The following is a 26146-nucleotide window of genomic DNA, read 5'->3' as shown; positions in this document are numbered from 1 at the left end:
ATCAGTTCCATAATAATAAATGAAAAGGTATATTTTTCATTAGTGCTAGACTTTTATTATGAAAAACTCACAAAAACATCGCGATAAAGTTAATATATCTGGCTTCACACTGGAAATAGAAGTAGTGCAAGTAGAAAGCCCATTAGATAAAATTGTCATCTGAATAAAATCAGTCCTTATCTTATTTATAGCACGTGTTTATAATGCTGTGCGTTTTAGGAGACATTAAAGCATCAGTAACGATGTCAGTTTGTTGACAGTGAGCTGTCATTTTCCCGCAACTAGCTCATTTAGCCTAGCATGAGACTGAGAGGGCGGTGTAAACGTAAAGATCCATTGATCTGCATTGTAAACCATTTCAGGTAGGAAACAACATTTAAAATCTGATCATTAAATCTTTATTAAGAAGTTAAATGATCATTTGGGATGAGACTTGCAGTGGCTATTTTTTTCGTAGCTAACTGCATAATGTTGCTATGATCAACATTTCAAGTTCCACCCAAGTTGTTTGCAATGCCAAAGTGGCAAAGCACACAGTCTGTGAGTGAGGATTGAATAATTGGGTTGTTTAAAATATAAAACAATATAATAATATTGATATAATATGGTTGATTGCACCTAAAGCATTGTCTGTAATTTGCTTTTTTGATAAATTATTAAATCTTGTTTACTACTGTGTCACTCTAATAAAGTTACCATTTGTATCTCTTAACTTTTAGAATAAAAGGTGTACTATATCTGATATTTTAAATACAATATCAAAATAAAAATAAATAAATTGTATGACTTTTGACAGGTTGTCTGGAATCAGCCTTCACTGAACAACAGGGTCATATCTGTGACATGGTTGTAGGTTAGATGTGAAGAAACATCACTGCAGCACAATGCCTGCTCTGGTGGTTGCCATAATAGTATTTCTGGCTCTAGCTGTTTTATTTATCACAATCTTTAGGTAAGTAACCAACATGGAGAATTTCCTGACATGTTTCTATAGTTTTATAAACATTGTAAAGAAATCAGGGTTCCCACCGGTCCTTGAAATCCTTGAAAGTTTGTGAATCTGGGGGGGGGGGGTTCAAGGCCCTGGGAAGTTTTTGAAAATATACATACATACATAGATACAGGTCATTGAAAGTGCTTGAATCTATTTTATGCAAGAAGTTTTCTGGTAAAAAAAATCCTTATTATTTCCTGTGTAGTGTGGGATAATATCATAAAAATTCTAGACTTCTTAAACACACGTGCTAAACTGTTTGCTTTAAATGTTTATATCTTCTGTATGTGAATGTTGATACCAAATACCAAAATGCTTTTTTGCATAGTTGTGTTTGACACATTAAAAAGGCTCGGGTTACATGTAACTGTTGTCCCGTGAGAAGGGAACGAGACGCTGCGTCTCGCATGCCATACTTCCTGCGTCCCTGTAATGCCGTCTTTGGCAATATTTCAGATAGCGATATACTTCCTGGCTCCCGCGTCACCCTGTCTTTGTCGTTAAGCCTCACCATTGGTTGAAGTTAAAATACACATTCAGACGCACTTACCTCTGGAGGCGTCCCCAAAGTGTCACCGCAGTGACGCAGCACGAGTTCTCTCGAAAGGGAACTGTAACAATGTATCTTAAAAGTTAACACGATGTAACCTTGCTCTCACTTGAATTGTGTCCCCACATTTAGTCCTTGAATTTGAGAGTATTGGACCTGGAAAGTCCTTGAAAAGTCCTTGAATTTGAAGTTAACTAAGTTGTGGGAACCCTGAGAAATGAGAAGCGAAAAGTTTTAACATGGTGTCTTTTGTCTTTACAAGGTGGTTTGTCCGCAGTCTGGCTGTACGGTTTTTCAACAATGTCCTGAATGCAGAGCTCAAGATTAAATCTGTGCGTTTGTTCTCAGTGCGAGGAATCAGTGTTCAGTTTCAGCCTCAACATACTCTCGTAGGTTACGTTTTGTGCCCTTGAAAGTTTTGGTTATATTATTATAAATCTTACTTCAAAATTTAAAATGCATAGCCGAATTTGTTGAGATGAACTGACGTTTATTAGAAATGTTAAACCTTTTTTTCTTTTTTGTAGGAGATTGACAAGATATGGATTTCTTGTAAAATAGTTAACCCGGACCTGCCGTAAGTTGAACTGTGGGATTGTCAAAACACTACTGGTTAAAAGTTTGGAAACAATTGACTGAAATGTTAACTCTGATCTTAAAAATCTTTTAATTTGAAGGTGTGCGTGTTAAAATGTTTGAAATGACTTTTGTAGACAAAAATATACAGAACATAGTTTCCTATAGTGTTCCAATAGCATTTGTGTTGTTCCATTGTTTTAATGAATGAGTAAGTGTTTCAAAACTTTTGACCCATACTGTATATGCTATAAACCTCTCATGGGATTTATATATTTGTCATAATAATCTGTCATTGTTTTTCTCAGGAGGTTCTTGGCATTGTGTGTGGGTGAAGCCCGGGTCCGATTTGACCTGCAGGAGCCCTTCAGGCCTCGAGCATCCAGGATCAGAGATGAGAATTCAATGAGATTGCCTGTCAGTCCATCTACCCTGCATTTCTTGTCTCAGGTATAAAACCACCCTCTTTATAAAACAAGGAACTGGAATCTGGATTGTTTACATTTGGATTAACATTCAGATTGTTTTGTAGCTGCTTTCTTTTCACATCGACTCCATTAACGTGATGGTGTTGAATCTGGTCCTGTCTGAGTCTCTCTGGCACATGACTTCCTCTGCAATCACTTTGCTGCTGGATCATCAAAGTAAAAGGTGATTATCATGTTTTGAAAACGTTTCTCTGGTCTCTAAAGAGTTGTGAGAGTTATGATTGACACATACAAGTGCACTTAAGAGTCATTATGATGTCTTGTCAGATTGGCCTGGGATTTCTCAGTGGGACAGCTTAGCAGTAAAGTTTTGAAGAGCAGCAGACTGGTATGTAAGCTGATTTGAAGGAGGATTTCTATGTGCTAAGGTTTTAAAGGCACAATATGTGTACTGCATTTAAAATATCCAAAAATCACTAGTACAATATTAAATATTTGATACTTTTGTATTTTGTAATTTATTTGTGTACTTAAATTATTTCAAATGTTTCCAGCAGAGTTTTAAATCCAGCGAAATTCACAAGTTGGCTTACGTTAAAATGTAGTAGTTACGTTTTAAAATTTCAGAATTAGGCTATATTATTTTATGCGCTTTTATCCTGTGTACGCTGTGGGAGTAATAGAGAGCGCCATTGTCCCTCTTCGTGTGCGATCTCACTCTTCCTCCTTCATTTGCTCTCTGTTCCTCAGCTCTATTCCTTAAAAGCAACAAACAAAAGTACAGATGACTGAAACCATGACCTAAACCTCATGTGGCAGTTGTACCTGTTGAATTATAGCGGCATTTGAACATGTCTGCGCTGACTACATCTAGTGCATATGCTGCGCTGTGTCTGCAAATAAAGTGCTCATCTGAATGAAATGCAATGGTCCAAACAAACAAACAAACAGTAAACAGCCTCTACAAAAAATTTGTGATGTCCTCGTTGGCAACAGCGTGACTAGAAATGTATGATTCACAAACTAATAATGACTTATTGAACAGATTAAATTCAAAGAATGGTAAAAAGAGGTCAGTCATAGCATACATTATCCAAATTATTGACAAAATTATTAATGAAAAATCTAATCAAATTTTAAACAAATCATAGGAGAATGTTATTAATAGTTAAAAAAGAAATAGTAGTTGAATTGTTTCATTTAACGTGATGTGAGATTATGACTGTGTACTTAAACTACAATCAAATACAATAAAACATTATAAAAAAGCCTGAACATATGTTTTAGGTCTAGCTTTCACATTAACGCTACCATTGTATGTTTAAACATACCTAATATCTGCATAGATGTTTAAAAAAAGTGAATTTATATATATATATATTTATATTTATTTCTTAATATTTATTTATTTATATTAATATTTATATTATATTATTTATATTAATAGTGCATTTGGATTAGAAGTTTCTTTAACCAGATTTTCTTGCATCTTATAAAAATAATACAATTGGAAAGAGAAGTTACTGCAGTATTGATGTAGTACTAGTCATGTTTTAAGTTGACTAGTAAAAAAATTAAGAAAATCGAATCGTGAATTGGTCAAATGTTCAGAGGAAAAAAAAATTGAGATTAAATTTTTTGCAAAATCGGCCAACCCTTTCGTGAGGTATGTCCGAGTGACCAGCTTCTGAAATGAGAAGAAAATGTGGGGTGGGACTTCATCCTTTGAGAACTGATTTTATTGTTGTTAGTTGGGCCATGTTGCTAATTGTCGCAAGTTTCTGTTAGCCCCGCCCTCCCTCACACAAGTCTTAGTGACAGGAAGTGAAGGAGGGGAGAAGGTTAAAGGATTAGTCAATTTTCTAAAAAAAAAAAAATCCAGATAATAAATTATGTTTTTTGAGGAAAACATTCAAGGATTTTTCTCATTTAAATGGACTTTAGTGGACCCCAACACTTCACACTTAACTCAACACTTAACAGTTTTTTTCAACGGAGTTTCAAAGGACTCTAAACGATCCCAAATGAGGCATAAGGGTCTTACTGTTGAAAAGATTGTAATTTTTGACAAGAAAAATAAAAAATATGCATTTAAACCACAACTTCTCGTCTATCTCCGGTCCTGTGATGCACCAGTGCGACCTCACGTAATTGCGTAATGCAGTGGAAAGGTCACGTGTTACATATATAAAACGCACATTTGTGGACCATTTTAAACAATAAACTGACACAAATACATTAATTAGTATCATTCCACATACAACAACGTCGGAACGGTCCTCTTTCTCCACACTTGTAAACAATGGAGTGTAGTTTTGCATACATCATCCGTGACATCTTGACGTGATGACGTATTGCGTGAGGTCGCGCTGGCGCGTCACAGACCCGGAGATGGACGAGAAGTTGTGCTTTAAAAGTGCATATTATTCTTTTTCTTGTCAAAAATGACAATTGTTTCGCTAGATAAGACCATTATGCTTCGTTTGGGATCGTTTAGAGTCCTTTGAAACTCCGTTGAAAAAAACTGTTGAGTGTTGAGTTGGGTGTGAAGTGTTGGGGTCCACTAAAGTCCATTAAAATGAGAAAAATCCTGCAATGTTTTCCTCAAAAAGCATAGTTTCTTCTTGACTGGGCGGGGAGGGACATCGACATTTTGGATGACATGGTGGTGAGTAAATTGTCTGGATTTTTTTTTGAGAAAATAGACTAACCCTTTAACATTTTTTATTAAAGATTATGAGGGCACGTGAATAAAAAAATGAAGTGCACAAATTACTCATTTATTAAAAAAAAAAAACTATATTATTCCATAAAAGTTTTTCATTTAAATTTCATGGTCACTTTGAGGAGATATATATTCTACTGTTTCACTGATATTTCTTTTAAAATACACAAATTGTTAGTTGAGGTTTCTTACACCATAAACAGTCATAATTTAGTTTAATTTACTTAAAATTAGTTTACCATACCTGCCAATTGCTTTTAAAATAGTAGATTTTGGCCATCTTTATTTTGCATAACCTCCTAAGAGCAGAGCTTTGGTTTGTCTTTTTTTTCCAGCTATTTAGGGGTTAGGAAGAACCAATAAATAAAATAACCAAATATTTTTGCAGTGTAATTGTCCAACCATTTCCAGTTACACAGAATTAAATTTTATGGTGCAAACAATAAAAAAATAGATATCCACATCTAATGTTGCATGCATGTTTGTGGCACACTGTAGACGCAATTGACCTTTGCACTGTTTAGCAGGATACATGTCTGGCTGAAGTGTCCCTGAGTTTGGCTCTGAATGGTGACGTAAGTCTGCCTGACCTGAGGCCAGGCTGGCTGGGACTGAATGTGAGAACCCTGCTGGCTGAGCTTCATGAGGGCCTGTTCCTCAGCCAGTTATCCGTACCTCAAGAAACTACCCCACCAGACTGCACCAGTCACACATCAGGTTAGACCAGACTAGGTGTGTGGATTAAGATACATGCTGTATGCTCATTGTTCAACTAACAGCCCTTCCTTTTTAATTTGAAGACGATAAAGAGGACTCGTATATCCAACATGTGGCAATTGAGAACCTTCACCAACTGGTTCCGCAGAAGGTCAAAGTTGATTTTGAAAACACTAACATCACACTGTCCATGCACAGTCAGAAGAGGTGAGCAATGAGACGAATATTAAGGTTCTTGCGGTCAACCTTAAATGTCTTAACAATCTGTGTTTGTTTTGCAGACATTTAAATTGGACTTTAAAGTCTCTGAAGGTGGGCTATGATCGTGATGATGAGCAGCTTCCTCTGAAGAGCATCACACCTGAGTTCAGTTTCCCTCAGAGCCGCCTGGAGCTTCTGCTGGAGGGTGGGTGAGACCGCAGGTGCACAGAAACACAGTTACTAAGGCCAAAACCAAACTGCAACCTCTTAACAATGTTGTAAAAGCATTGCATTCATCTTAATCATCTTACTGTAGAAGCAACCACACAGGTCACCCTAGCATCATGGCAGCGAGTTTAGCAGGCCAATACATTATACAGCAAAGCATTTTGTTTTTCAGAAAATAGTAAAATCGAGTAAAAAAAAATTTACACTAATGTTTAACTTTTTTTAAGATGGCCTTCTGCTGTCACAGAGCAGACAAAGAATTATATGCCTCAACGCCCTAAAAACTATACTGCAGGTGAGCTATTTGAACTTTCGGTATGAATATTAGATTACATCAGATTAATGTTGATCTTCATTATTGTTTACTGCCTTCTTTTTTTTTTTAAGGTGACGTCTGTTGACATCTCCAGCACGGTCACCATCAACACTTGCATCATCCACTATCGTCACCAGGAGTTCTCTCATTGGCTGGACATGCTGCCGTGGGACCAGCTCTCCAACAAAAAAGCCGGGCGTAGAAAAAGGTACAAATCAGCCTTTCGCAGTCAGGCAGCCACGGATTGAGCCGTAATGGAGGTTTTGTTTATTGTTTTCTTATAATTGTCCTTTGTCTGTCAGGCGTTTCCCTCAGCTGGATGTCCCTGTGATGATAAGCTCCACAGTGTCCAATGTTAATGTGTCCGTGCAGTTGGGAGATACGCCACCTTTTGCAGTGGGCTTCATCTCAGCCAACACTGGTAATTAAGGCAGAGTATAGGCTAACCTTTTTTACTCTGTTGATACTTTTGAAAAGGTTTTTAATCTAGTGAATCCAAACATGGTTTTAAGATTTCTAGAGCAGTGGTTCCCAAACTTTTTCAATGTGCGGCCCCCCTTGTGTACGGTGCATTCCTTCGTGGCCCCCCAAAGAAAATTTGTGACAAAAAACTGTTCTAAAACTCAACATTTTATTAAAAAAAAAAAACATTAAATTATACAAAAATGTAGTGCTTTTGGTTAGTAGCCTTATTTTTTAGGTTTAATTACACAGACTTCATGATAAAGTAATATATTTCATAAAAGGTCATAAAACTGGGGCCCCTCTGGCACCATCTCGCGGCCCCCAGTTTGAAAACCACTGTTCTAGAGGAAGTACATTTTAAACATCTTTTTTAATCTTCCTTTATTTAATTATACTTTATTGAATATAGCCTTAGAAGCTGGTATGGCGTTTAAAAGAAAAGAAAGAAAGAAAGAAAGAAAGAAAGAGTATTAGGCTGCATTTACACTTGTTGACTAAATATTTGTTAAACAACTTAAAAGTAAATGAGAATTAGAAATGGTACTTTAGGAATAAACTGAAATAAGTTTAAGCTGATCTGTTTACAATAATTTAAGACTTTTTATTGACTTATTGTTACCATAATTCTTTGAAGTTGACAAAGTAAAATCACTTTTGATCATGTCAAAACTAATATACAACAAACAGCAGCAGCAGGTATACTTGCACTGTTAAAGGAACACGCTGACTTTTTGTGATTTTAGCTTATTCACCGTATCCCCCAGAGTTCGATAAGTCCATAAGTACATTTCTCATCTCTGTGCGTCCCGTAACTCTGTCTGACGGACCCACCGCTAGCGTAGCTTAGCACAAAGACTGGAAGTAAATGGCTCCAGCTAACACTCTGCTCCCAATAAGTGAAAAAAGTTATATGTTGTGATTTTTATAGTCACAGCGTGTACAAATAACAAGGTCATATGAGACACAGCCATATGAGACCGTATACATACTGGGAACTATATTCTCAGAAGGCGAAGCACTGCTACTTGAGCGGAGTGATTTGCTCGGGGCACCTGAGAAGCTCCGTGGTGAGAAGCAGAGAGTTTGTTCAGAGTTGCGCTAATCACTCCGCCCAAGTAGAAGTCCCAAAAAGTCAGCATGTTCCTTTAAAGCCGAAGTGTAGTAATTTTTTTTTTAAGTATGCGAGGATCCGGGTACAGTGCGAGTGACGCAATTTTATAGGGATTCACCGAATATTCGGCCACCGAAAATTTTCGGCCGAAAAGAGCATTTTAGTGTTTTGAAAGGCTTTTATCACCGAAACAATGCGGCTGAAATGTTGTGATGACGCAAACAGAAACCGCGACCTGCACGTGCTTCTCTGAAGCAACATGTCTACAGTGTGGACGTATTTCAGTATCTCTGTCTCAATTTGCTTCTGAGTTCGTGAATCAGTATATCGTGTATGCAGGTTTGGGCACTGATAAAGGACTGTTCACTTATTATCCTGTGCTGCTTAAGCGCGTTGTGATCATAGCTGTTACTCATCAACAACCGGCAAAACCAACATCTCTCTGACTTAAGATTTAAACAGTACATTGTGAAAAACGCTGTCATTATTCTCTTACATATCTGTGCATAAAATTTGAGGAATAAAATAACATTTTAAATGTACTTTTTTTTTACAATTTTAAATAAATATTATTAGAAAATCGCTTTGTTACTTTCGTCCCGCGTTACTTTAGCCCCCGTTTTCCCCTACACATGAGTGGGGTCAAGTTCAACATTTTAGTTTGAATTTTATTTTATACTGTGCATTGTTGCAATGTGCTAAATAAAAATTTTCATAATTTGTAATTGATTTATTCTTTAAAACTTTAATATTAATTTATGCAATTGCAATGCCTTGATTTAAGTAAAGTTAGTACACAGTCATAGCCATAAATGCAATGGTACTAATAATTGGCATACTTTCTTTTAGTGTTTCAGCCTTGGTTTCCTCTTTTTCGGTTTCGCCAAGAATTTTCATTTCAGTGCATTCCTACAATTTTATGTTATGAGAAGAGTGCATGTGTACTGTACGCACACCACCCAGATTTTTGAAACCCCATGTACATTGTTTGCGTTGGTCACAGATGCGCTTACTGGAGAATGTAGTTATGAAGCCCAGGAGATGCATTGCATTGAACGTCTGTTTACATGTTTGAGACAAAAAATTATGCTGTGCAAGGCTGCGCATTCAACCGTTCGCGTACACATATAAAACAGACTATACTTCAGGCTTAATAGTAAGGATCGGTCAGTTCAATTCAAGTGTTTGTCTTCTCAAAGTGTAATTGATCCTGCTGTGTCCAACAGAACTTCAGCACTTGTTGGACTGTCACCAAGAAGAAGATGTTGTGACAAGTGTAACTGTGACTGAGAAAACCTCTCTGACCCTGGATCATTTCTGGTGGCGCGTGGGCCAAGGTTCCCACATTCAGCAAGCTCCACACCCAGCTGGAAAGCACGTCTGGGGGGAAGCCCTTATCTTAGACTCCCTTACACTGCAGGTAATTCGCATGATCCCGAGTGATAACTCACTGATGGAATTAGGTTTTCTCATATTTTGCCTGATAAAGAATAGATTCGTTCTTTCACAGGGCAGTTACAGCAAGCCGAGGGCGGTGAACTCCAGCCCATCTGGGGACGTTTGTGTGGAGTCCAGTCTGAAAGGCCTCCAGCTGGAGGTATCAGAGACCTGCACTATGTGTCTCTCGCGTCTGCTGTCTGTCCTAAAACTAAACGGGGGCGAGGACGTCTCCTTGCACTCCACTCTGGAAAAGCCACAGGCATGTCCGCCTCCGCTCTTTAAATTCAAACTCGGTCTTGAAGATGTCAACGTCTTCACACTCTCTAATGTTGCAGGTGAGAATGCCCTTAAAAGGCCAGTTGCATACTTTGTCTTGGGCGTGTCATTAAAATTAAGTGTGAATTTAATGAGAATGCCCATAAGATGCCCTTAATGAATCTATTTAAAAGTAACATGTTAATTTGTTCTGTTTTCTAGCACATAAGAGTATGTTTTTGGTTTTTCTAGGGGCTGTGGCAGTAAGAGTCGATACGGTGGGAGCTGAGGGATCGGGTGAGAGCTCATCCGTTTCTGTTCAGGGCGTTTCTCTGGCTGTGGTAAAAGCACTTACCGAGAGTTTGGAGCCTTGCTGCCAGGCCGCCCAAACACCCAACCCCATACTGGCCCTCACTGCTATCAACTTTTCTTACCACATCAGCACCCGTTGTCTGGAGGTACTACACCATTTTTGGGATATCATTACTTGGATACTTATTTGATACCAAAATTGAGAAAAAACTGGCATGTGGGTGGAAAAATTACAAATCTTACTATGATAAACGTTAACTTATGATAAGGTTACTGCATAAGGGGCCAATCACACCAAACGTGTGAAAACGCAGGGCACGCTGCACTGCCTTTTTTTGGTCACTTTAACAGTGCGGCGCAGCTTTTTATATTGTTAGGCAACCACCGATGCAGTTGTCAATCAAATATTGAAACTGAGCGCTCTTTTGCTGTTAACCGTCATATAAGCAGAAACTTCAAAAAAAAAGGACGCTTGCTCTGACCTTGTTTGAGGGTGAGAGGTGCACAACAACACAGGAGATTGTGAGTGACTCCAGTCCGGTTGTTCCAAGCAACTGTAAACTTCCGTCACTACAATGGACGGCACGCCTCTCCCCTCATTCAATTGGACAATGGAAAGACGCAAATGATGTTTGGGCGTTTTTCTGTTTTCAGCACTCCTTCAAAAACATGTGCTGTGGCAGGCGGCAAAAACACCTCACTGCCCATAGAAAATCGTTTAAAAAAGGTGCTTGCATCTGCCATAAACGCGTTTGGTGTGATCACCCTCCTGGAGCTTCTAGTTATATAACTTAAAGGTGCCATACAATGTAAAACAATAATGCTGCGTTTACACCAGCCGCTGTAGAGGTGTCAAGCGCGAGTGATTTCAATGTTAAGTCAATGTGAAGACGCGTTGATGCGCGTCTGGAGGTCTCCCGGCACGAATGAGGCGTCTAGCGTGGCAGATGCATTTCCGCCTCATTCGCGCGTCTAGTTCGCGGCTTTCACGGGCGAATGAAGTGAGTAGACGTGATTTTGACGTCTCAAACGTGGCTGGTGTGAACCCCAGGTAAGAGTTCTGTGAATGGTAATGACATATCATCATATTGAGCCTCAAACACGATTTTATCATCCTTATGTAAACGTTGCATACAAAAAAGCCCCCTTAAAACCAACTGTGACATTACAGTTGGGATGTACGTCCCAACATTTCATTATTACATATGTATATGTTGTTACAATGCTAAAAAACAAAGTTGTGACCGTTGAGTTAGCACTATATGCTAGTTAAAGGAACACACCCAGATTTTGGGAATTTAGCTTATTCGCCGTATCCCCCAGAGTTAGATAAGTGCATACATACCTTTCTGATCTCCGTGCGTGCTGTAACTCTGTCTGACGCAGCCCCCGCTAGCTTAGCTTAGCACAAAGTCTGGAAGTGAATGGCTCCAGATAGCAAACTGCTCCCAATAAGTGACAAAATAACGCGAACATTTTACTGTTACTTGGGCGGAGTGATTTGCTCGCAGCACCCGAGAAGCCCCTGGTGAGGAGCAGAGAGTTCGGTCAGAGTTGTGCAAATCACTCCGCCCATGTAGCAGTGCTTCGTCTTCTGAGAATATAGTTCCCGGTATGTATACTGTTAAAAGATGGCTGTGTCTCATATCACCTTGTTATTTGTACACGGTGTGGCTATACAAATCACAACACATAAATAGGAAAATGTTATTTTGTCACTTATTGGGAGCAGTTTGCTAGCTGGAGCCATTCACTTCCAGACTTTGTGCTAAGTTAAGCTAGCGGGGGCTGCGTCAGACAGAGTTACAGCACGCACAGAGATTAGATAGGTATGTATGGACTTATCTAACTCTGGGGGATATGGTGAATAAGCTAAATTCCCAAAATCTGGGCGTGTTCCTTTAAGCATATGCTAGGGGACAAAACCTAGTGTTGTAAATGGACATGTTAAACCGTTGCTGGATCATTTTTGCACTTAATAAAGTCACATACCTTCTTTGTAGATATCTAAAAACAATTTAACATATTGTGTAAAGGCATTCTTTGGCACCATTAATATACAATAATGTCTTTCACTATAGTGTATTTCTTTTATTTACCATATCTTTGCTGTATCAAGTTAACTAGTGTTCATAAGTCAAATGTACCCGCCTCTGTCTTAACTGAACGTGGGAACAGTCATAGACCCAAGCAAAAACATAGCATGCATCAATGCCACTGTGGCAGCTTGTTGAAAAAGCCAGTACAAAGATCCACAAAGTAGTGTGCAACTTGATGTAAATAGTCCAAAAATAGAAAGAATCTAGATCTAAATTGACATGAACTGATTTTATATATGAGTTGACTATGAACAGTCAAGGTATGGAAAAAAGAAAGGTAAAGATTTTATGAAAATAATAATAATATACGATATTTAATACTATGTTGCATTGTTCCTCCAATCTTCATATCAACAGGTTCATAGCGATAGCGCTCTAACAATGCAATGGACCCCATCTGATCACATGTTCTTGTATCAGCACGTTACTGAGAGCCAAAGCTATTGGAATACCTTATCTGCTTCTCTAAAGCTACGACAGGAGGATGGAAAACAGTCCGCAGGTTCTTCCACCAGCCTGTTGGTGTGTATAGAGCTGGCATGCACACGACTCACTGCCCACGTGGCCGAGAAGAACTTCATCATCCTCAGTTCAGAATCTCTGTCCATCTCCAAAAGACCTGGAGCTGTGATCATGAAAAGTCCATATTTAGTCTTCAATTTTGATGGGAATGATATATTTACCTTTACTGGAGCAGAGGTGCAGATGTTGGACGACCTTGAGGAGATGCAGCAGCACAGAAGTTCTTTCACGTTCCTCCAAACAACTCGAAATCGTACCTGGCTTTTCTCTGCCCCTAGCCTTTCCATCGAGTTCCCTTACCAGTACAACTTCTCAGAGACTTTCGACAAGGCCATCAGTGTGCAGAAGTGGCTGAAGACCCTACACAGAGCTGCCATCCCACCATCAGAGCCACAGAGGTTACCTCCGGACGTCGTTGTCCGCATCACCCAGTTCTCCTTTGTGTTCCTGGATGACGTCTTCGAAATCAAACTACGGGATAATTACGAGCTGATGAAGGATGAAAACAAGGAGAGCGCCAAGAGGCTGCTGTTGCTGGACAAGAAAGTGGCCGACCTGCGCAAGCAGCACGGCGAGCTGCTGCCCGCGCGTAAGATCGAGGAGCTCTACACTTCCCTTGAGCGCAAACATATTGAGATCTACATTCAGCGCTCCAAGCGTCTCTACGCTAATACGCCCATGCGCAAGTCCCTGCTTACCTGGACGGTGACGGAACTTGAGCTGGTGGCTCTGGCGGATCAGTCGCTGCACGGGCCGGAGCGGATCCGGGAACAGCTGAGGGACATTGATGGCATCAGCCCCTTTCCTAGAGACGGTCTACAGCTGGTGGTGCAGTGGTGTCGTGCTTTTAAATTCAAACTTAATGCATATCTGGGTAAGTAAAGCAAGCTGTATTAAGTCAAATAATTGTACTTTTTACTACTTTAGTACTTTGTCTACTGTAGAAAGGCAGCTCATTAGATCTTTTGTGTTTTCTACACTCTGGTCCAGTGCGGATCCGGGACTACCCACGGTACCTGTTTGAAATCAGAGACTGGGCGCTGTCGGGGCGACTGATGGCCACCGAGCAGGACGGACAGATAAGAGCGAAGCGCAAACAGATTGTTCAGCTCGGCCAGCCATGGGGTGATGTGACCGTTTACAGGAATATGCCACCATTAAAGTTCTACTATGATGTTCATTGTAAGTATTCTTGAGATTGTAACCTAGCCTGTGATGGTACAACGATGGGACTTAACCATTCAAATTGTTTGCAGCAACCATTTCCCTCTACACTATTGTATGGGGACCATGCTGGGATCCTGCTTGGACACTGATTGGCCAAGCTGTTGATTTACTGACAAAGCCAACAGCTGACCCCTCCCCGCTGCTGGCCTGGTGGGATAAAAGTAGACTGCTTGGACATGGACGTTGGGTCATGGACATAGACCAGGCCAACCTGCACCAGCTCGCTACTGAGGTACATGCACTCCTACTTCACCATGATTGCAGGAATAGGAAATATAATGGTCAATGTTTATGGCTACTCAGGAGTTTAACCACCACAGTATGATGCTTCGTTGGATAAACTAACTACCTAGCCTAGTCTTGACTTTTTCCTGAAAAAATATATGTAACTTTGTTGCATATCCGTTGTTCGAGCCACATTAGTTTAACAACATAGTCAATTACGTCACATGCTTTTGGGAAGCACACCCCAAACCATTGACTTAAAGGTCCACTGTGTAGATTTTGAGTGGCATCTAGCGTTGAGGTGAATTGCAACCAGCGCCTCAGTCCACAGCTCATCACTCCCTTTCGAAACGAATAGAGAAGTTACGTTAGCCGCCACAGGACAAACACATCATCGTCTGAGACAACGTAGTGACAATGCGCATTATAGAGCAGTTTGTCCATTTAGGGCTACTATAAAAACATGACGCCGACTTCCAAGTAAGGGGATACGCGGTGTATGTAGATAAAAACTTCTCTTTTCTAACGTAATAAAAACAATACAGTTCATTATGTAAGGTCTTTGTACACCACTGATAATATAGTTATGTCAATTATATTGCATTTCTGTCAATAGCTCCTTCTAAAAGTTACACAATGCACCTTTAAATATGTAAAAAATCTGTTGTAGGATCCTTACAACACTACAGAGAACCTTCATTGGGAGTGGAACAAGCTTAACTTTGACTGGAACCCAGGACAGTTTGTCTTCAAGGGTGATCTGGATGTTAACGTTAGAACAGCATCTAAGTATGTGCATTTTAGATGTTCTTTGAGTCATATACATATAGCTTTGTATAACAATATGACCATGTGTTATTAAGTTAACTTTGCTCATTCTTTCTACTCTGTCTAAAGGTATGATGATATCTGTTTCCTGCATCTCCCAAACCTGTGTATGACCCTTGACCTCCAATGGCTGTGCCACGGCAATCCACACGACCACCATGCCGTAATGCTCTGCGCTGCCGAGAACGTTACGGATGTCCTGTCAGGACAGCCGCATGACTCTTACAGGGCCTTCCGCTCTGAAAACCTCAATCTCTCAATCACCATGGACCTCAACTGGCACAGTGGTAAGGGGGCGTGTACACCAAGGCATTTTTGTTGGCGTATGTTTTCAATTGTTCAACTTTGAGTGAAACGCTTAGCTCATTAATGTCACTTCTCACTCGGCCGTCCAATCACAGTGGAGGGGGGCGGGACAAATATCACAACAACCAACTGACGAATCGTTTAATGACTGATAAACAAAGCAGACATATCACAGCAACCAAAGTGCTCAGCTGATAAAACTCAGGCAAGCGCCCACAGCAATTACACATGCAGATCGCTCATAGGCAAAAAGAAATGCGTGTGAGGAAATATGACAAGTTTTTTAACCTGACGGGAGGTGTTCAGCGCATCAGTTCACTGAGCTGAGTCCACAAGCAAACTCTACGCCTGCAATTGATGCAGAATTATAAATTGGGCTTAAGCCTTTCCCTTCTCGACTTAGCCAAATATTTTTAAAAGTCATGAAAAGTGACCACTATTTTTTTTCCTAGAACCCTGTCAGCCCCGAATCCTCCTCTACAGCAGCACACTGCGCTGGATGCAGAACTTCTGGGCCACTTGGACCAACGTGTCCCGGCCTATCTGCAGAGGCAAGCTCTTCCACAGTCTCAAACCCAATCGCAGGAAGCTCGGCCAGCACTACAAACAGATGTCATACACAGCATCTTTTCCACAACTACAAGTAAGATATCTGCTTCCGAATGGACGAGTTCTTGCGTCTTGACCTAAACTAATAAATACGCAAGACCACCTTGTCTTAAAATCATTTCTGTTTGCAGGTTCATTACTGGGCTTCTTTTGCTCAGCAGAGAGGTATTCAGGTCGAGTGTAGTAATGGTCACGTCTTCACCAGAGGAGCACAAAGACTCATTCCACAGGGTGAGAGATCAGACACGCTTCATCTACTGTGTCTTCTTCACACATTTTGTGCTTAAATGGCTGCCTTTGTGTTCGGCAGCTGGTACTGTGATGAGGCGGCTGATCTCTGAGTGGAACGTCACTCAGATGGTCAGCGAGCTCTCTCTGGTCACCGTCCACCTAATGGCCTCCACGTGGGACGAGACAGCTGACCATCAGATCAACGCCCAGGTGAAGAAGACCCACCTGCTCAGCCTATCTTCACTAAGCTACCAAAGACAGAGCCAACGAATAGAGGAGGTAAAATGTCAAACAGATGTAATGTAGGGGTTTTTGTTGGCAACATTAGAAATAATTCGTAATCTAGGGCTGCAAAATTATTAATCGTGACTAATCGTTTGCAGAATAAGTTTTTGTTTACATCATACTATTATACTGTGTATAATAATTATGTATATAGAAATACACACACATTCAAGTATATATTTAAGAAATATGTACGTGTATATACATTTATATTAGGGCTTTCAAATGATTAATTGCGATTAATCGCATACAAAATAAAAGTTTTTTTGTATAATTTATGTGTGTGCACTGTGTGTAATTATTTTATGTATAAATATATATTATATATATAATATATATAGATAAATGCACACATATTACTGTTTGTATTTAAGAAACATTTACATGTATATTTATATATATTTTGATATATTTTATAATATAAATATAATCAAAAAATACCTAAATAAATAAATAGAATTTTTTTTTAATTCTTTCATATATGCATACAGTACATAATATATACACACAGTACACACACACATATATTATGAAAAAACACAAACTTTTAATTTTTTATGTGATTAATCGCGATTAATTATTTGACAGCCCTCATTTTTATAATTTATATTATATGTAATTATAAATACTTAAATAAATAGATTTTTTTCTTAAAATTATACATGCATGTGTGTTAATATATACATAATTATTATACGCAGTACATACACATATATGATGTACAGAAAAACTTTTATTCTGCAAACGATTAGTCGCGATTAATCGTTTTGTTTGTCATAGGAGGTGAGCTCCAAAGACGAGGGCAATGCTTCATACACACACAAGCTGTGTTTAGTGGACCTGCGAGCCTCCTGGACCACCACCAATAGGAACATTGCTTTTGGGTTGTACGATGGCTACAAAAAAGCATCCGTGTTGAAGAGGAACCTGTCCACCGAGGCTCTGAAGGGTCTACGGATCGACACCCAGGCACAGACGAAAAAGCTAAAGCGATCCATGTCTAACTATTCTCCTAACACAGCTCCAGCTACGCCAGTTGTCCCCACTGCCACCCGGCCAGAAAAGAGTCAGAATGAAGGTAATGTCTTATTTTGAGGTCTGGTCCACATCGTAGCTCATTCTGAATAAGAATTGCAAACTTATAAAACAATGGACCATGTGACTATAATGTGAAGACACTAGCAATTGCTGGTGTGGTGTGATGTAATGTAAGGGCCAAGTCAATCTGAAATAATATTCTAAATGTTTTTTTAGTGTCACTAAATGTTTTTTTTTTTTTTTTGCTCTTTAAGGGACGTCAATGTTACAGAAGTTGATCGAGGAGACGGATAAGTTTGTAGTGTTCTCAGAAGAGGATGCGGGTGTGTGCGATCAGCTCTGTGGAATCGCCGCATGCCAGACGGATGACGTCTACAACCGCAACTGCTTCATAGAGCTAGTCAACGGACAGGTATGCATTCAGTTTCACCAGCATTAACTCGCTGCTTTATTGGGTCTAAATATCTCCCCACGTTCACGTTGTTCAGATGATGCTGCGTGGCACGGAGACTGCAGGCTGTGTGTTGGTATCTGCTGCTAAGGCTCAGCTACTGCAGTGTGAGCATCATCCCGCTTGGTACAACGACACCCTCAAACAGAAGACCACCTGGACCTGCCTACTGGATGGCATGCAGTACTTTGCCACCATGGAGCAAAACCCCTCAGAACAGGAAGACTGGCAGCTGTGGCTGGAGGTTTGGTTTAAGATGCAAATTGTACATCATTTATAGTCGATCAAACATGGCTGTAACGCAGTCGAATCCCACTTTGTGCTCATGCAGGTGAAGAACATTGAGGAGCACAGGCAGAGGAACCTGGATTCGGTACAAGAGCTGATGGAAAGTGGTCAAGCTGTTGGAGGCATGGTCAGCACTACCACAGGTGAGACATTATAAAGATGACATTTTCCATATAGATAACAGTTAAGTAACTCGAAACTCTTTGATTTAGACTGGAACCAGCCATCCCAAGTGCAAGAGACTCAGCAAGTCCAGCGTATCATCTCTCGGTGTAGCTGTCGTATGTATTACATCGGCTACAGTCACGACATTGACCCTGAGTTGGCAACATCCATTAAACCACCAGAAACACGGGACTGCCACGAGAAAGAAGACCTACTGAAGAAACAGGCTGGTATGCCACTTTTGGCCTTGTGACTTTGAGATTGTTTGAGGAACTTCCAACATCATTTGTTTTGTTCGTTCACACCAGGAGCTGTAGACACCTTCACTCTCATCCACAACGACCTGGAGATTTCAACTAATCCAGTGCAGTACTCCATGATCTTGGATATAGTCAATAACCTGCTACTCCACGTGGAACCCAGACGCAAGGTTTGAGTCTAAAAGAGGAATCTTAAATGATTGCCTGTCTCGTGAGCTAATGTGAGATCTTTGTCTTTGTTCAGGAACACAGTGAAAGAAAGCAACGTGTGCGATTCCAGCTGGAGATCTCCAGTAACCCTGAGGAGCAGCGTAGCAGTATTTTGCACCTCCAAGAGGCAGTACGACAGCATTTGGCTCAGATCCGATGTCTGGAGAAACAGATCTACTCCAACATGAGGGTCAGTGAAACATTTTCCCTACGAGCGCTTTTTACAGGTGATGACGTCCTTGCTCATGCTGGTTTTTGATTTGACCCTTGCAGTCCCAGACAGAAGAGTTTAGAGGAGATGAGTTATCTGATATCAACCTACGTCTGCAGAATCAGCTCAACCAAGAGAAGACAGACATGCAGATGAAGAGCGAAGAGCTTAATATCCTCATCCGGTTGGTCACCAGAACATTTGATTACTTAAGCCCAGTTGCAAAACCTAGTGAGCTGCAGGCTGTGGTCTACTAGTTTAACAAAGACTCTTGATACAGAAATCCAGTTGTACTAATAGAGAAAGTCAAGTCTTTCAGCCCGAAGTGTTGTTTGTACGCAAACGTACATACACCATTGAACACCGTGAGTTTATTTGACTCATACGTGTACGCAGATGTTCGCTGCATGTGAGTTGCGATAAAATGCAATGCATCTCCTGTGCTACATACAACATTGTCCTGCAGGCACATGTGTGACCTACACGTACAATATATGCAGGTTTAAAAAAGGCGGTGACAACTGTGTCATGCGCACTATACGCCGACCCTCTCGTACATGTAAAAAATTGACCATACTTCGGCATTTCATGTGCAACCACATGGTTCTTTCAGGTGTTTTAAGGACTTCCAACTACAACGGGCAAACAAGCTGGAGCTGCGGAAACCCCCGGAGGATGTTAGCGTGGTGCGTCGTACCGAGATCTACTTCGCTCAGGCCCGCTGGTGTCTCACAGAAGAGGATGGACAGTTGGGCATAGCTGAGCTCGAACTACAGAGGTTCATGTATAGCAAGGTGAGTCTGCAGTGACCTTATGGTGCATTCACACCAGAGTCGGCAAGCGCAAGCGATTTACAGACCAACAATAGTCCGACATGTATTGACCTAGTGCTAACATGATTTACTGAGAAGACGTTATCGACATCATTCATTATTAATCCAAGCAATAAAAACGACAACAGAAACTAACGTTTTTACACTCATTTAAGCAAGTATGTAAGCCAACCGGGTCATAGCAGAACCGTAAGTGCAGCATGCGTTAGCCGCTTGCTAACGTGACTCTCTGACAGTATATTAAGAGTTTAAAAAACCACATCAATACACATCATTCATCATTAGTCCAGGTTATAAAAACGACGACAGACATTAACATTTTTACACTCATTTAAGCAAGTATGTAGCTATAATCATACTTACAGGTTACAATAAATAAAGTGGGTTACTGAACCATCTTTCATTGCCAAACATCTAGTAAATCCCTCTGTAAAAAGTAATTTTAACCACTGATTCTTCATATCTTCATCCTTTGGTAGTGAAAATAACACAAACTAAAAACACAGCATGATATGATGTTTACACACTAACTAGCTGTGGGCAGGTCATAGTTTTTGTTTCTCCCGGGCAAGGCTGTAGGCGGAGATTATTATGCAAAGTGTTCGTGTGACGTGAATAAAAACAGGCAGGAGATTCAATCCATATGACAACTCGTTTTAGTGATTCAGAGTCGACTCCCTACTTTAGAAGCCAATAACTTTACTAATCATGCACTTTTTGGTTCAACTACTTTGCACATTGTTTACATTGATGGACAGCTACATGACACAATCCCATTACGCGAATTTACACGTGAATGTCTCGAATGACTAGAATTTCACACGCGAATGAAGCAAAGTAAACTCAAAATGTTCAAGCGTCCAACTACGAGCAAAAAACTAGTTTTTGTCGCCTTTCGTCTCTGGTGTGAATGCACAGTAAGAATTTCGAAATTGCTTAATGTAATCATTACAGTGGGTCAAATGTTAACTACTATGTGCGTGACTATGCATAGTGGGCTAACAGGATGTTGTTCTTCACAGTTAAATAAGTCTGATGACACAGCAGAACATCTCCTGGAATTGGGCTGGTTCACCATGAATAACCTGCTACCCAATGCTGCTTACAAGGTACGGCTCTCATTAAAGATTTACCTTTGTTGAATGATAGGACGACAATATCATGTGACTTAGTTATATATGAAATTCTGCTTTCTTTGAACTTTAGCCTCTGTGAAATGTTATTACATGTCTATAAATGCTTTTAGTATAATTATACAGGGTTTCCTTAAGCTCGGAGAATAGTCTGTTTTTTACGTGTACGCAAATGTACGTGCAAGGGCAGGGCACAGCCTTGTAAATCTCCTGAGCTACATACTACATTCTCCTGTAAACCATACGTGGGGTTTAAAAAATCCAGTGGTACGCGTTCAGTACGCAGGCACTTTTCTGATGACGAAAATTGCGTCACATGCACTGTACACAAACCCTCCCGTACACGTAAAAAATGGACCATACTTCAGTCCTGTTTTGAAAATGTTGAGTTTTAGACTTCTCTTTGTAGTTTTACAACCATTTGCTTGGTTTCTCTTGTGCAGCATCTGAGGGTAGGTATGGTACGGGTAAAATCGTACTGTATGTTTGTTAGTCAATGCATTTTTCCTCTTTCATACATGCCTGCTAAGAGATTTCATTGTTCTGTCGGGACAAACCTCATTTGATCAATTGCTACTTGATCATCTATCCACATTTACTTTTGACACACAGTGTTTATTTATTTACTGCGTGTTTTGGACCACAAAACATTAGGGTCAATTTTTAAAATTGAGAATTAAACGTCATCTGAAAGTTGAATAAATAAGCTTTCCATATATGTATTTTTGTTAGGATAAGACAATATTTTGCCGAGATACAACTGTTTGAAAATCTGGAATCTGAAAGTGCAAAAAAATCTGAATATTGAAAAAAATCACCTTTTAAATATTTGATGAAGATATGAAGATTTTTACTTAACATCCTAATGATTTTTGGCATATCATGTAATAATATCGATCATTTTGACCCATACAATGCATTTTTGGCTATTGCTACAAATATACCGGTGCTACTTGTGACTGGTTTTGTGGTCCAGGATATCACATTTGTCTTTTTCATTTATGTTTTTACATTCATTCAGGTTTGACTGCCAGAATATGCAAGGATTGTTTTCGCTTTACATTTTTTATTTAAACTAACGCAAGGGATGTTGTGTTCTTAGTTTTCGGTTTTGTGTTGTAGGTGGTTTTGCGTCCTCAAAGCCCCTGCCAATCCGGACGCCAGCTTGCACTGCGCATCTTCAGTAAGGTCCGCCCCCCGGTAGGCGGGATTTCTGTCAAAGAACACTTTGAGGTAATTATCATAAAGCCTACAAGATTTAACACTGTATATTCTCTGTAAATATTCATTTGTAACTGTATAAAAATATTTTCCTTTGTAGGTTAATGTGGTACCGCTCACCATTCAGCTCATGTACCAATTCTTCAAAAGGATGATGGGATTTTTCTTTCCTGGAAGAAATGTGGAAGAAGAGGAAGTTGGGGATGAGGAAGATAAATTCAGACTGGTTACTACAGGTTTGTGAACTTAGCTTTGTTATTGTATATCGTTATGTATTACTTCAGAAGTATGTAAGCTATATATATCTCATATATCAGCTATATAATTGTTAAACATCATATTAGATCAGGGAAATTTTAATTTCATCTGCATTTTGTAGAAGCTTTAATCCAAAACGACTTGCAGTGTATTGAAGCTATGTGTTATGCTTTAAGAATGTAAGGTTATTTGGATGGCCATATATGTAACTTAAAGGTCCCGTTCTTTCTGTGTTTTTGATGCTTTGATTGCGTTTACAGCGCACTATATAACATGTGTTCATGTTTCATGTGTAAAAAACACGGTATTTTTTAACACAATTCATTCATCTGTATAGCGCTGTTTTCACTGTCCTAAAAACAGGCTGATGTCTTCCTTGTTCTATGAAGTCCCTCCTTCAGAAATACACAACGAGTTCTGATTGTGTAGTCTGTTTAGTGTGTTGTGATTCAATAACAGCTTAGCTTGCCATTAGCTTAGTTGGCGACTGACGTATTCCTGTGGGCGGAGTTAAGTCAAAAAACTGTTCTAGTGATGTCATTCAAGCAGGAAGTAGAGGGCTGTAGTCCAAACCGGCCGTTCGCTGTAGGCTTTGAAAGGCGAATTCTGTTAAAGAAAATATATCGCCTGACAGTGAACTTTGAGCTTTATCATTTTACAGGTATGATTTATGGTATTATAGCAACATTACACACTAACTAGCGTTTAAAAAATGTGATCAGAAAGAATGTGACCTTGTCAGAATTGTCAGTTTTGATTTCCTGGGGACTTTAATGTGGAACTGTAACTAAATTCTGAAAAATCCAGATTGCACTGCCTTGACTGACATATTTTTAACATTCCTGTTTTTACCACCGCAATCGTTGCGCTGACATAAATAGCACTGATCAATATTACTTAATATTGATTTCTTTTTGTCCCTCTCTAATGCTCATGTGAAGAGTATTAGGTTGCTATCCGATGTGTGTTATGTCATACTGATGGCTCGATCTTGACTATTAAAAGCTCTTCCCTCCTTTGACATTCAAAGGTTTGCTTCAGGGTCACTTTTGGTGTGCAGTATAGTGTCTGAGACTTTTTTTCTAATACTACAGGCGTGGTGAAACCCAGACAGCTCTCTGAAGACTCCATAGGTGGACTTGGGCCTGGAAAAGGGGTCACACAAGGGTTAAATCGAACAGCTGGAGTCAGGAGGTCATTTCGAAAACCACCCGAGGTATTCCAATATGATAATTGAACAAACGTAAAAATAAACGTTGATGTATTGTCGAGAAAATGTCTGTTTACATTATTACTTTTAAAGGGACACTCCACTTTTTTGAAAATATTCTCATTTTCCAGCTCCCCTAGAGTTAAACATTTGAGTTTTACCATTTTGGAATCCATTTGGATCTCCAGGTCTGGCGCTACCACTTTTAGCATAGCTTACCATAATCCATTGAATCTGATTAGACCATTAGCATCGCGCTCAAAAATAACCAAAGAGTTCCAATATTTTTCCTATTTAAAACTTGACTCTTCTGTAGTTACGTCGTGTACTAAGACCGACGGAAAATTAAATTTTTCTATGCTGATATGGCTAGGAGCTATTAAAGAAACATTACATTCCTCCATTTCCAGCATCCAGTCGATGACATTGACAAGATGAAGGAAAGAGCAGCCATGAACAACTCCTTCATCTACATCAAGATTCCTCAAGTTCCCCTCTGTGTCAGCTACAAGGGTGTTCATACTGCCAAATTCACCAAACACCAATCTAAAGGAGGTGTTCCTGTATGCTAACAGTTCACTTTTGCCATAGGGTGAGAAAAGCAGTGTGGACTGGAAAGATCTGAACCTGGTTCTGCCCTGTTTGGAGTATCATAACAACACGTGGACCTGGCTGGACTTTGCCATGGCTGTGAAGAGAGACAGTCGTAAAGCTCTGGTTGCACAGGTAACCCATAAATTACCCATTAGTAGTTATAAACTGTAGTCGATTCCCAACCAGAACACACACACCATAATCAACGTCCATGCTTTTGTGCTATGATCAGGTGATAAAGGAGAAACTACGGTTGAAACCGGCCTCAGGCTCAGAGTCTCGAGGTAAACCCACAGATGCTAAAGCAGACAGCAGCGTCCAGCAGCAGGTGGAGGATGAGAAGGCACGACTTTTGATCGGCTTCAGCACGGCAGACAAGAGCTCAACCAAAAAGAGCATCTTCAGTCGGCGCAAGTGAGCGGACCACGATAAGTGACTCGCGTCCACGTCACCACCAGTGGTGCCTTCGAACGTCCATGCTGGATGTGGACGGGCAAACCAGCACCGAACACAAGCCACGGCTCCAAGCGTTGGTCCTGCTATGGGATGAGATTGTCATTCTACTGTCAGAAATGAGTGCTGTATACCTAGCTTTGTGTGTTTTTGTGCTTCCGTTGTGCCATAACTCGTTTCAGTGTATTAAAATGCACTTCAGCGTTAAAGCCACATTTCACAACTAAGATGACATCACAGTTAAATGGTGTCCCACAAGTCAACGGTTTATTTCGGATTATGAGAGCTGTGCTGCTGATGTCTTTCCTGCTGGTTCAGGAGATTCCCAAGTGACTTTCAAAGAGGGAAGCACCTGGAATGGCTAAGGGAGTTTGAAATTATGCATACTGAAAACAAATAATCACAATCCCATTAAGTAGGGTGCTTCATTAATGATAAATAAGGAATTTATTCCTATAGGAGATCAAGGTTAAAGATTACATTGTACATGATATCCAATTAGTTGCCTTTTGCTTTACTGTACCGTTCATTGTGCAATACAAAAGCAAAGCATACTAAAGATTTTCTGCTAGTGAAGCAGCTGCGTTGTGACGTTGACGGTCACGAGAATCATTTTGTCGTATTTCACCTTTGTAGCCGATTGATTGATGCTTTGTAATTTTAACACTGTGGCACTTTTACACAAAGTATTTTCTGATATTTTTGTATTTGTGGTTATCGTTTCAATAACATCTTCAAATGCTGCTGATCTTTGCGTTCCAGCTTCAAAAGATGTGGATTATTTCAGATTGTTCCCACTGTTTTGAGGCCTAGTATTGTTCTTTGTAGATATGGGAGGTATTAAATGTCACCAAGCATGTAAATTAAAATTTGTCAATAAAAGCAGCCAATAAGCCTTTCAAACTCAGTTAGGTCTCTTTGAATTTGAGCCGTTTTTTCATGGTGTCTTCATGTTAGACTATCTGTGAAATCTCAGATATATGTACATTTTTGTAAAATATAACCTTAAAGGGACACTCTACTTTTTTTGAAAATATTCAAATCTTCCCCAGAACTCTGGGTCTGGCGCTACCACTTTTAGCATAGCTTAGCACAGTCCATTGAGTCTGATTGGACCATTGGCATTGCACTCAAAGAAAACCAACAAGTTTTGATGTTTTTCCTATTTAAA

The 26146-nt window shown here is 39.9% G+C and overlaps 1 protein-coding gene across 3 annotated transcripts; it reads left to right on the top strand.

Annotated features, from left to right (window-relative positions):
• The first annotated feature begins 85 nt into the window (after nucleotides 1-85).
• On the top strand, nucleotides 86-25882 carry LOC129437806 (bridge-like lipid transfer protein family member 2). Of its 3 annotated transcripts, none has more exons than XM_073863296.1 (40): nucleotides 86-362; nucleotides 812-952; nucleotides 1807-1933; nucleotides 2072-2121; nucleotides 2429-2570; nucleotides 2653-2771; nucleotides 2876-2936; nucleotides 5798-5990; nucleotides 6074-6197; nucleotides 6272-6396; nucleotides 6647-6714; nucleotides 6807-6943; nucleotides 7038-7156; nucleotides 9538-9731; nucleotides 9822-10086; nucleotides 10259-10464; nucleotides 12775-13813; nucleotides 13930-14121; nucleotides 14196-14398; nucleotides 15062-15180; nucleotides 15289-15506; nucleotides 15978-16168; nucleotides 16266-16365; nucleotides 16445-16644; nucleotides 17431-17728; nucleotides 17943-18100; nucleotides 18177-18383; nucleotides 18471-18570; nucleotides 18640-18822; nucleotides 18901-19022; nucleotides 19097-19252; nucleotides 19336-19457; nucleotides 19887-20067; nucleotides 21129-21215; nucleotides 22362-22472; nucleotides 22561-22696; nucleotides 23813-23934; nucleotides 24339-24444; nucleotides 24524-24654; nucleotides 24755-25882. In XM_073863296.1, the coding sequence occupies exons 2-40, from the start codon at nucleotides 885-887 to the stop codon at nucleotides 24938-24940; spliced, it is 6666 nt and encodes a 2221-aa protein (XP_073719397.1). In that variant the 5' UTR covers nucleotides 86-362; nucleotides 812-884; the 3' UTR covers nucleotides 24941-25882. The 3 variants fall into 3 exon arrangements, with proteins under 3 accessions (XP_073719397.1, XP_073719398.1, XP_073719396.1); XM_073863297.1 differs by having other exon boundaries at nucleotides 797-952; nucleotides 5801-5990; XM_073863295.1 differs by having other exon boundaries at nucleotides 797-952.
• Nucleotides 25883-26146: the final 264 nt, after the last annotated feature.

This window comes from Misgurnus anguillicaudatus, chromosome 24, assembly GCF_027580225.2.
Source record: "Misgurnus anguillicaudatus chromosome 24, ASM2758022v2, whole genome shotgun sequence".
NCBI lineage: Eukaryota > Metazoa > Chordata > Actinopteri > Cypriniformes > Cobitidae > Misgurnus > Misgurnus anguillicaudatus.
The sequence above is the reverse complement of the archived record's forward strand: the minus strand, read 5'-3'. Positions and strand labels throughout refer to the sequence as shown.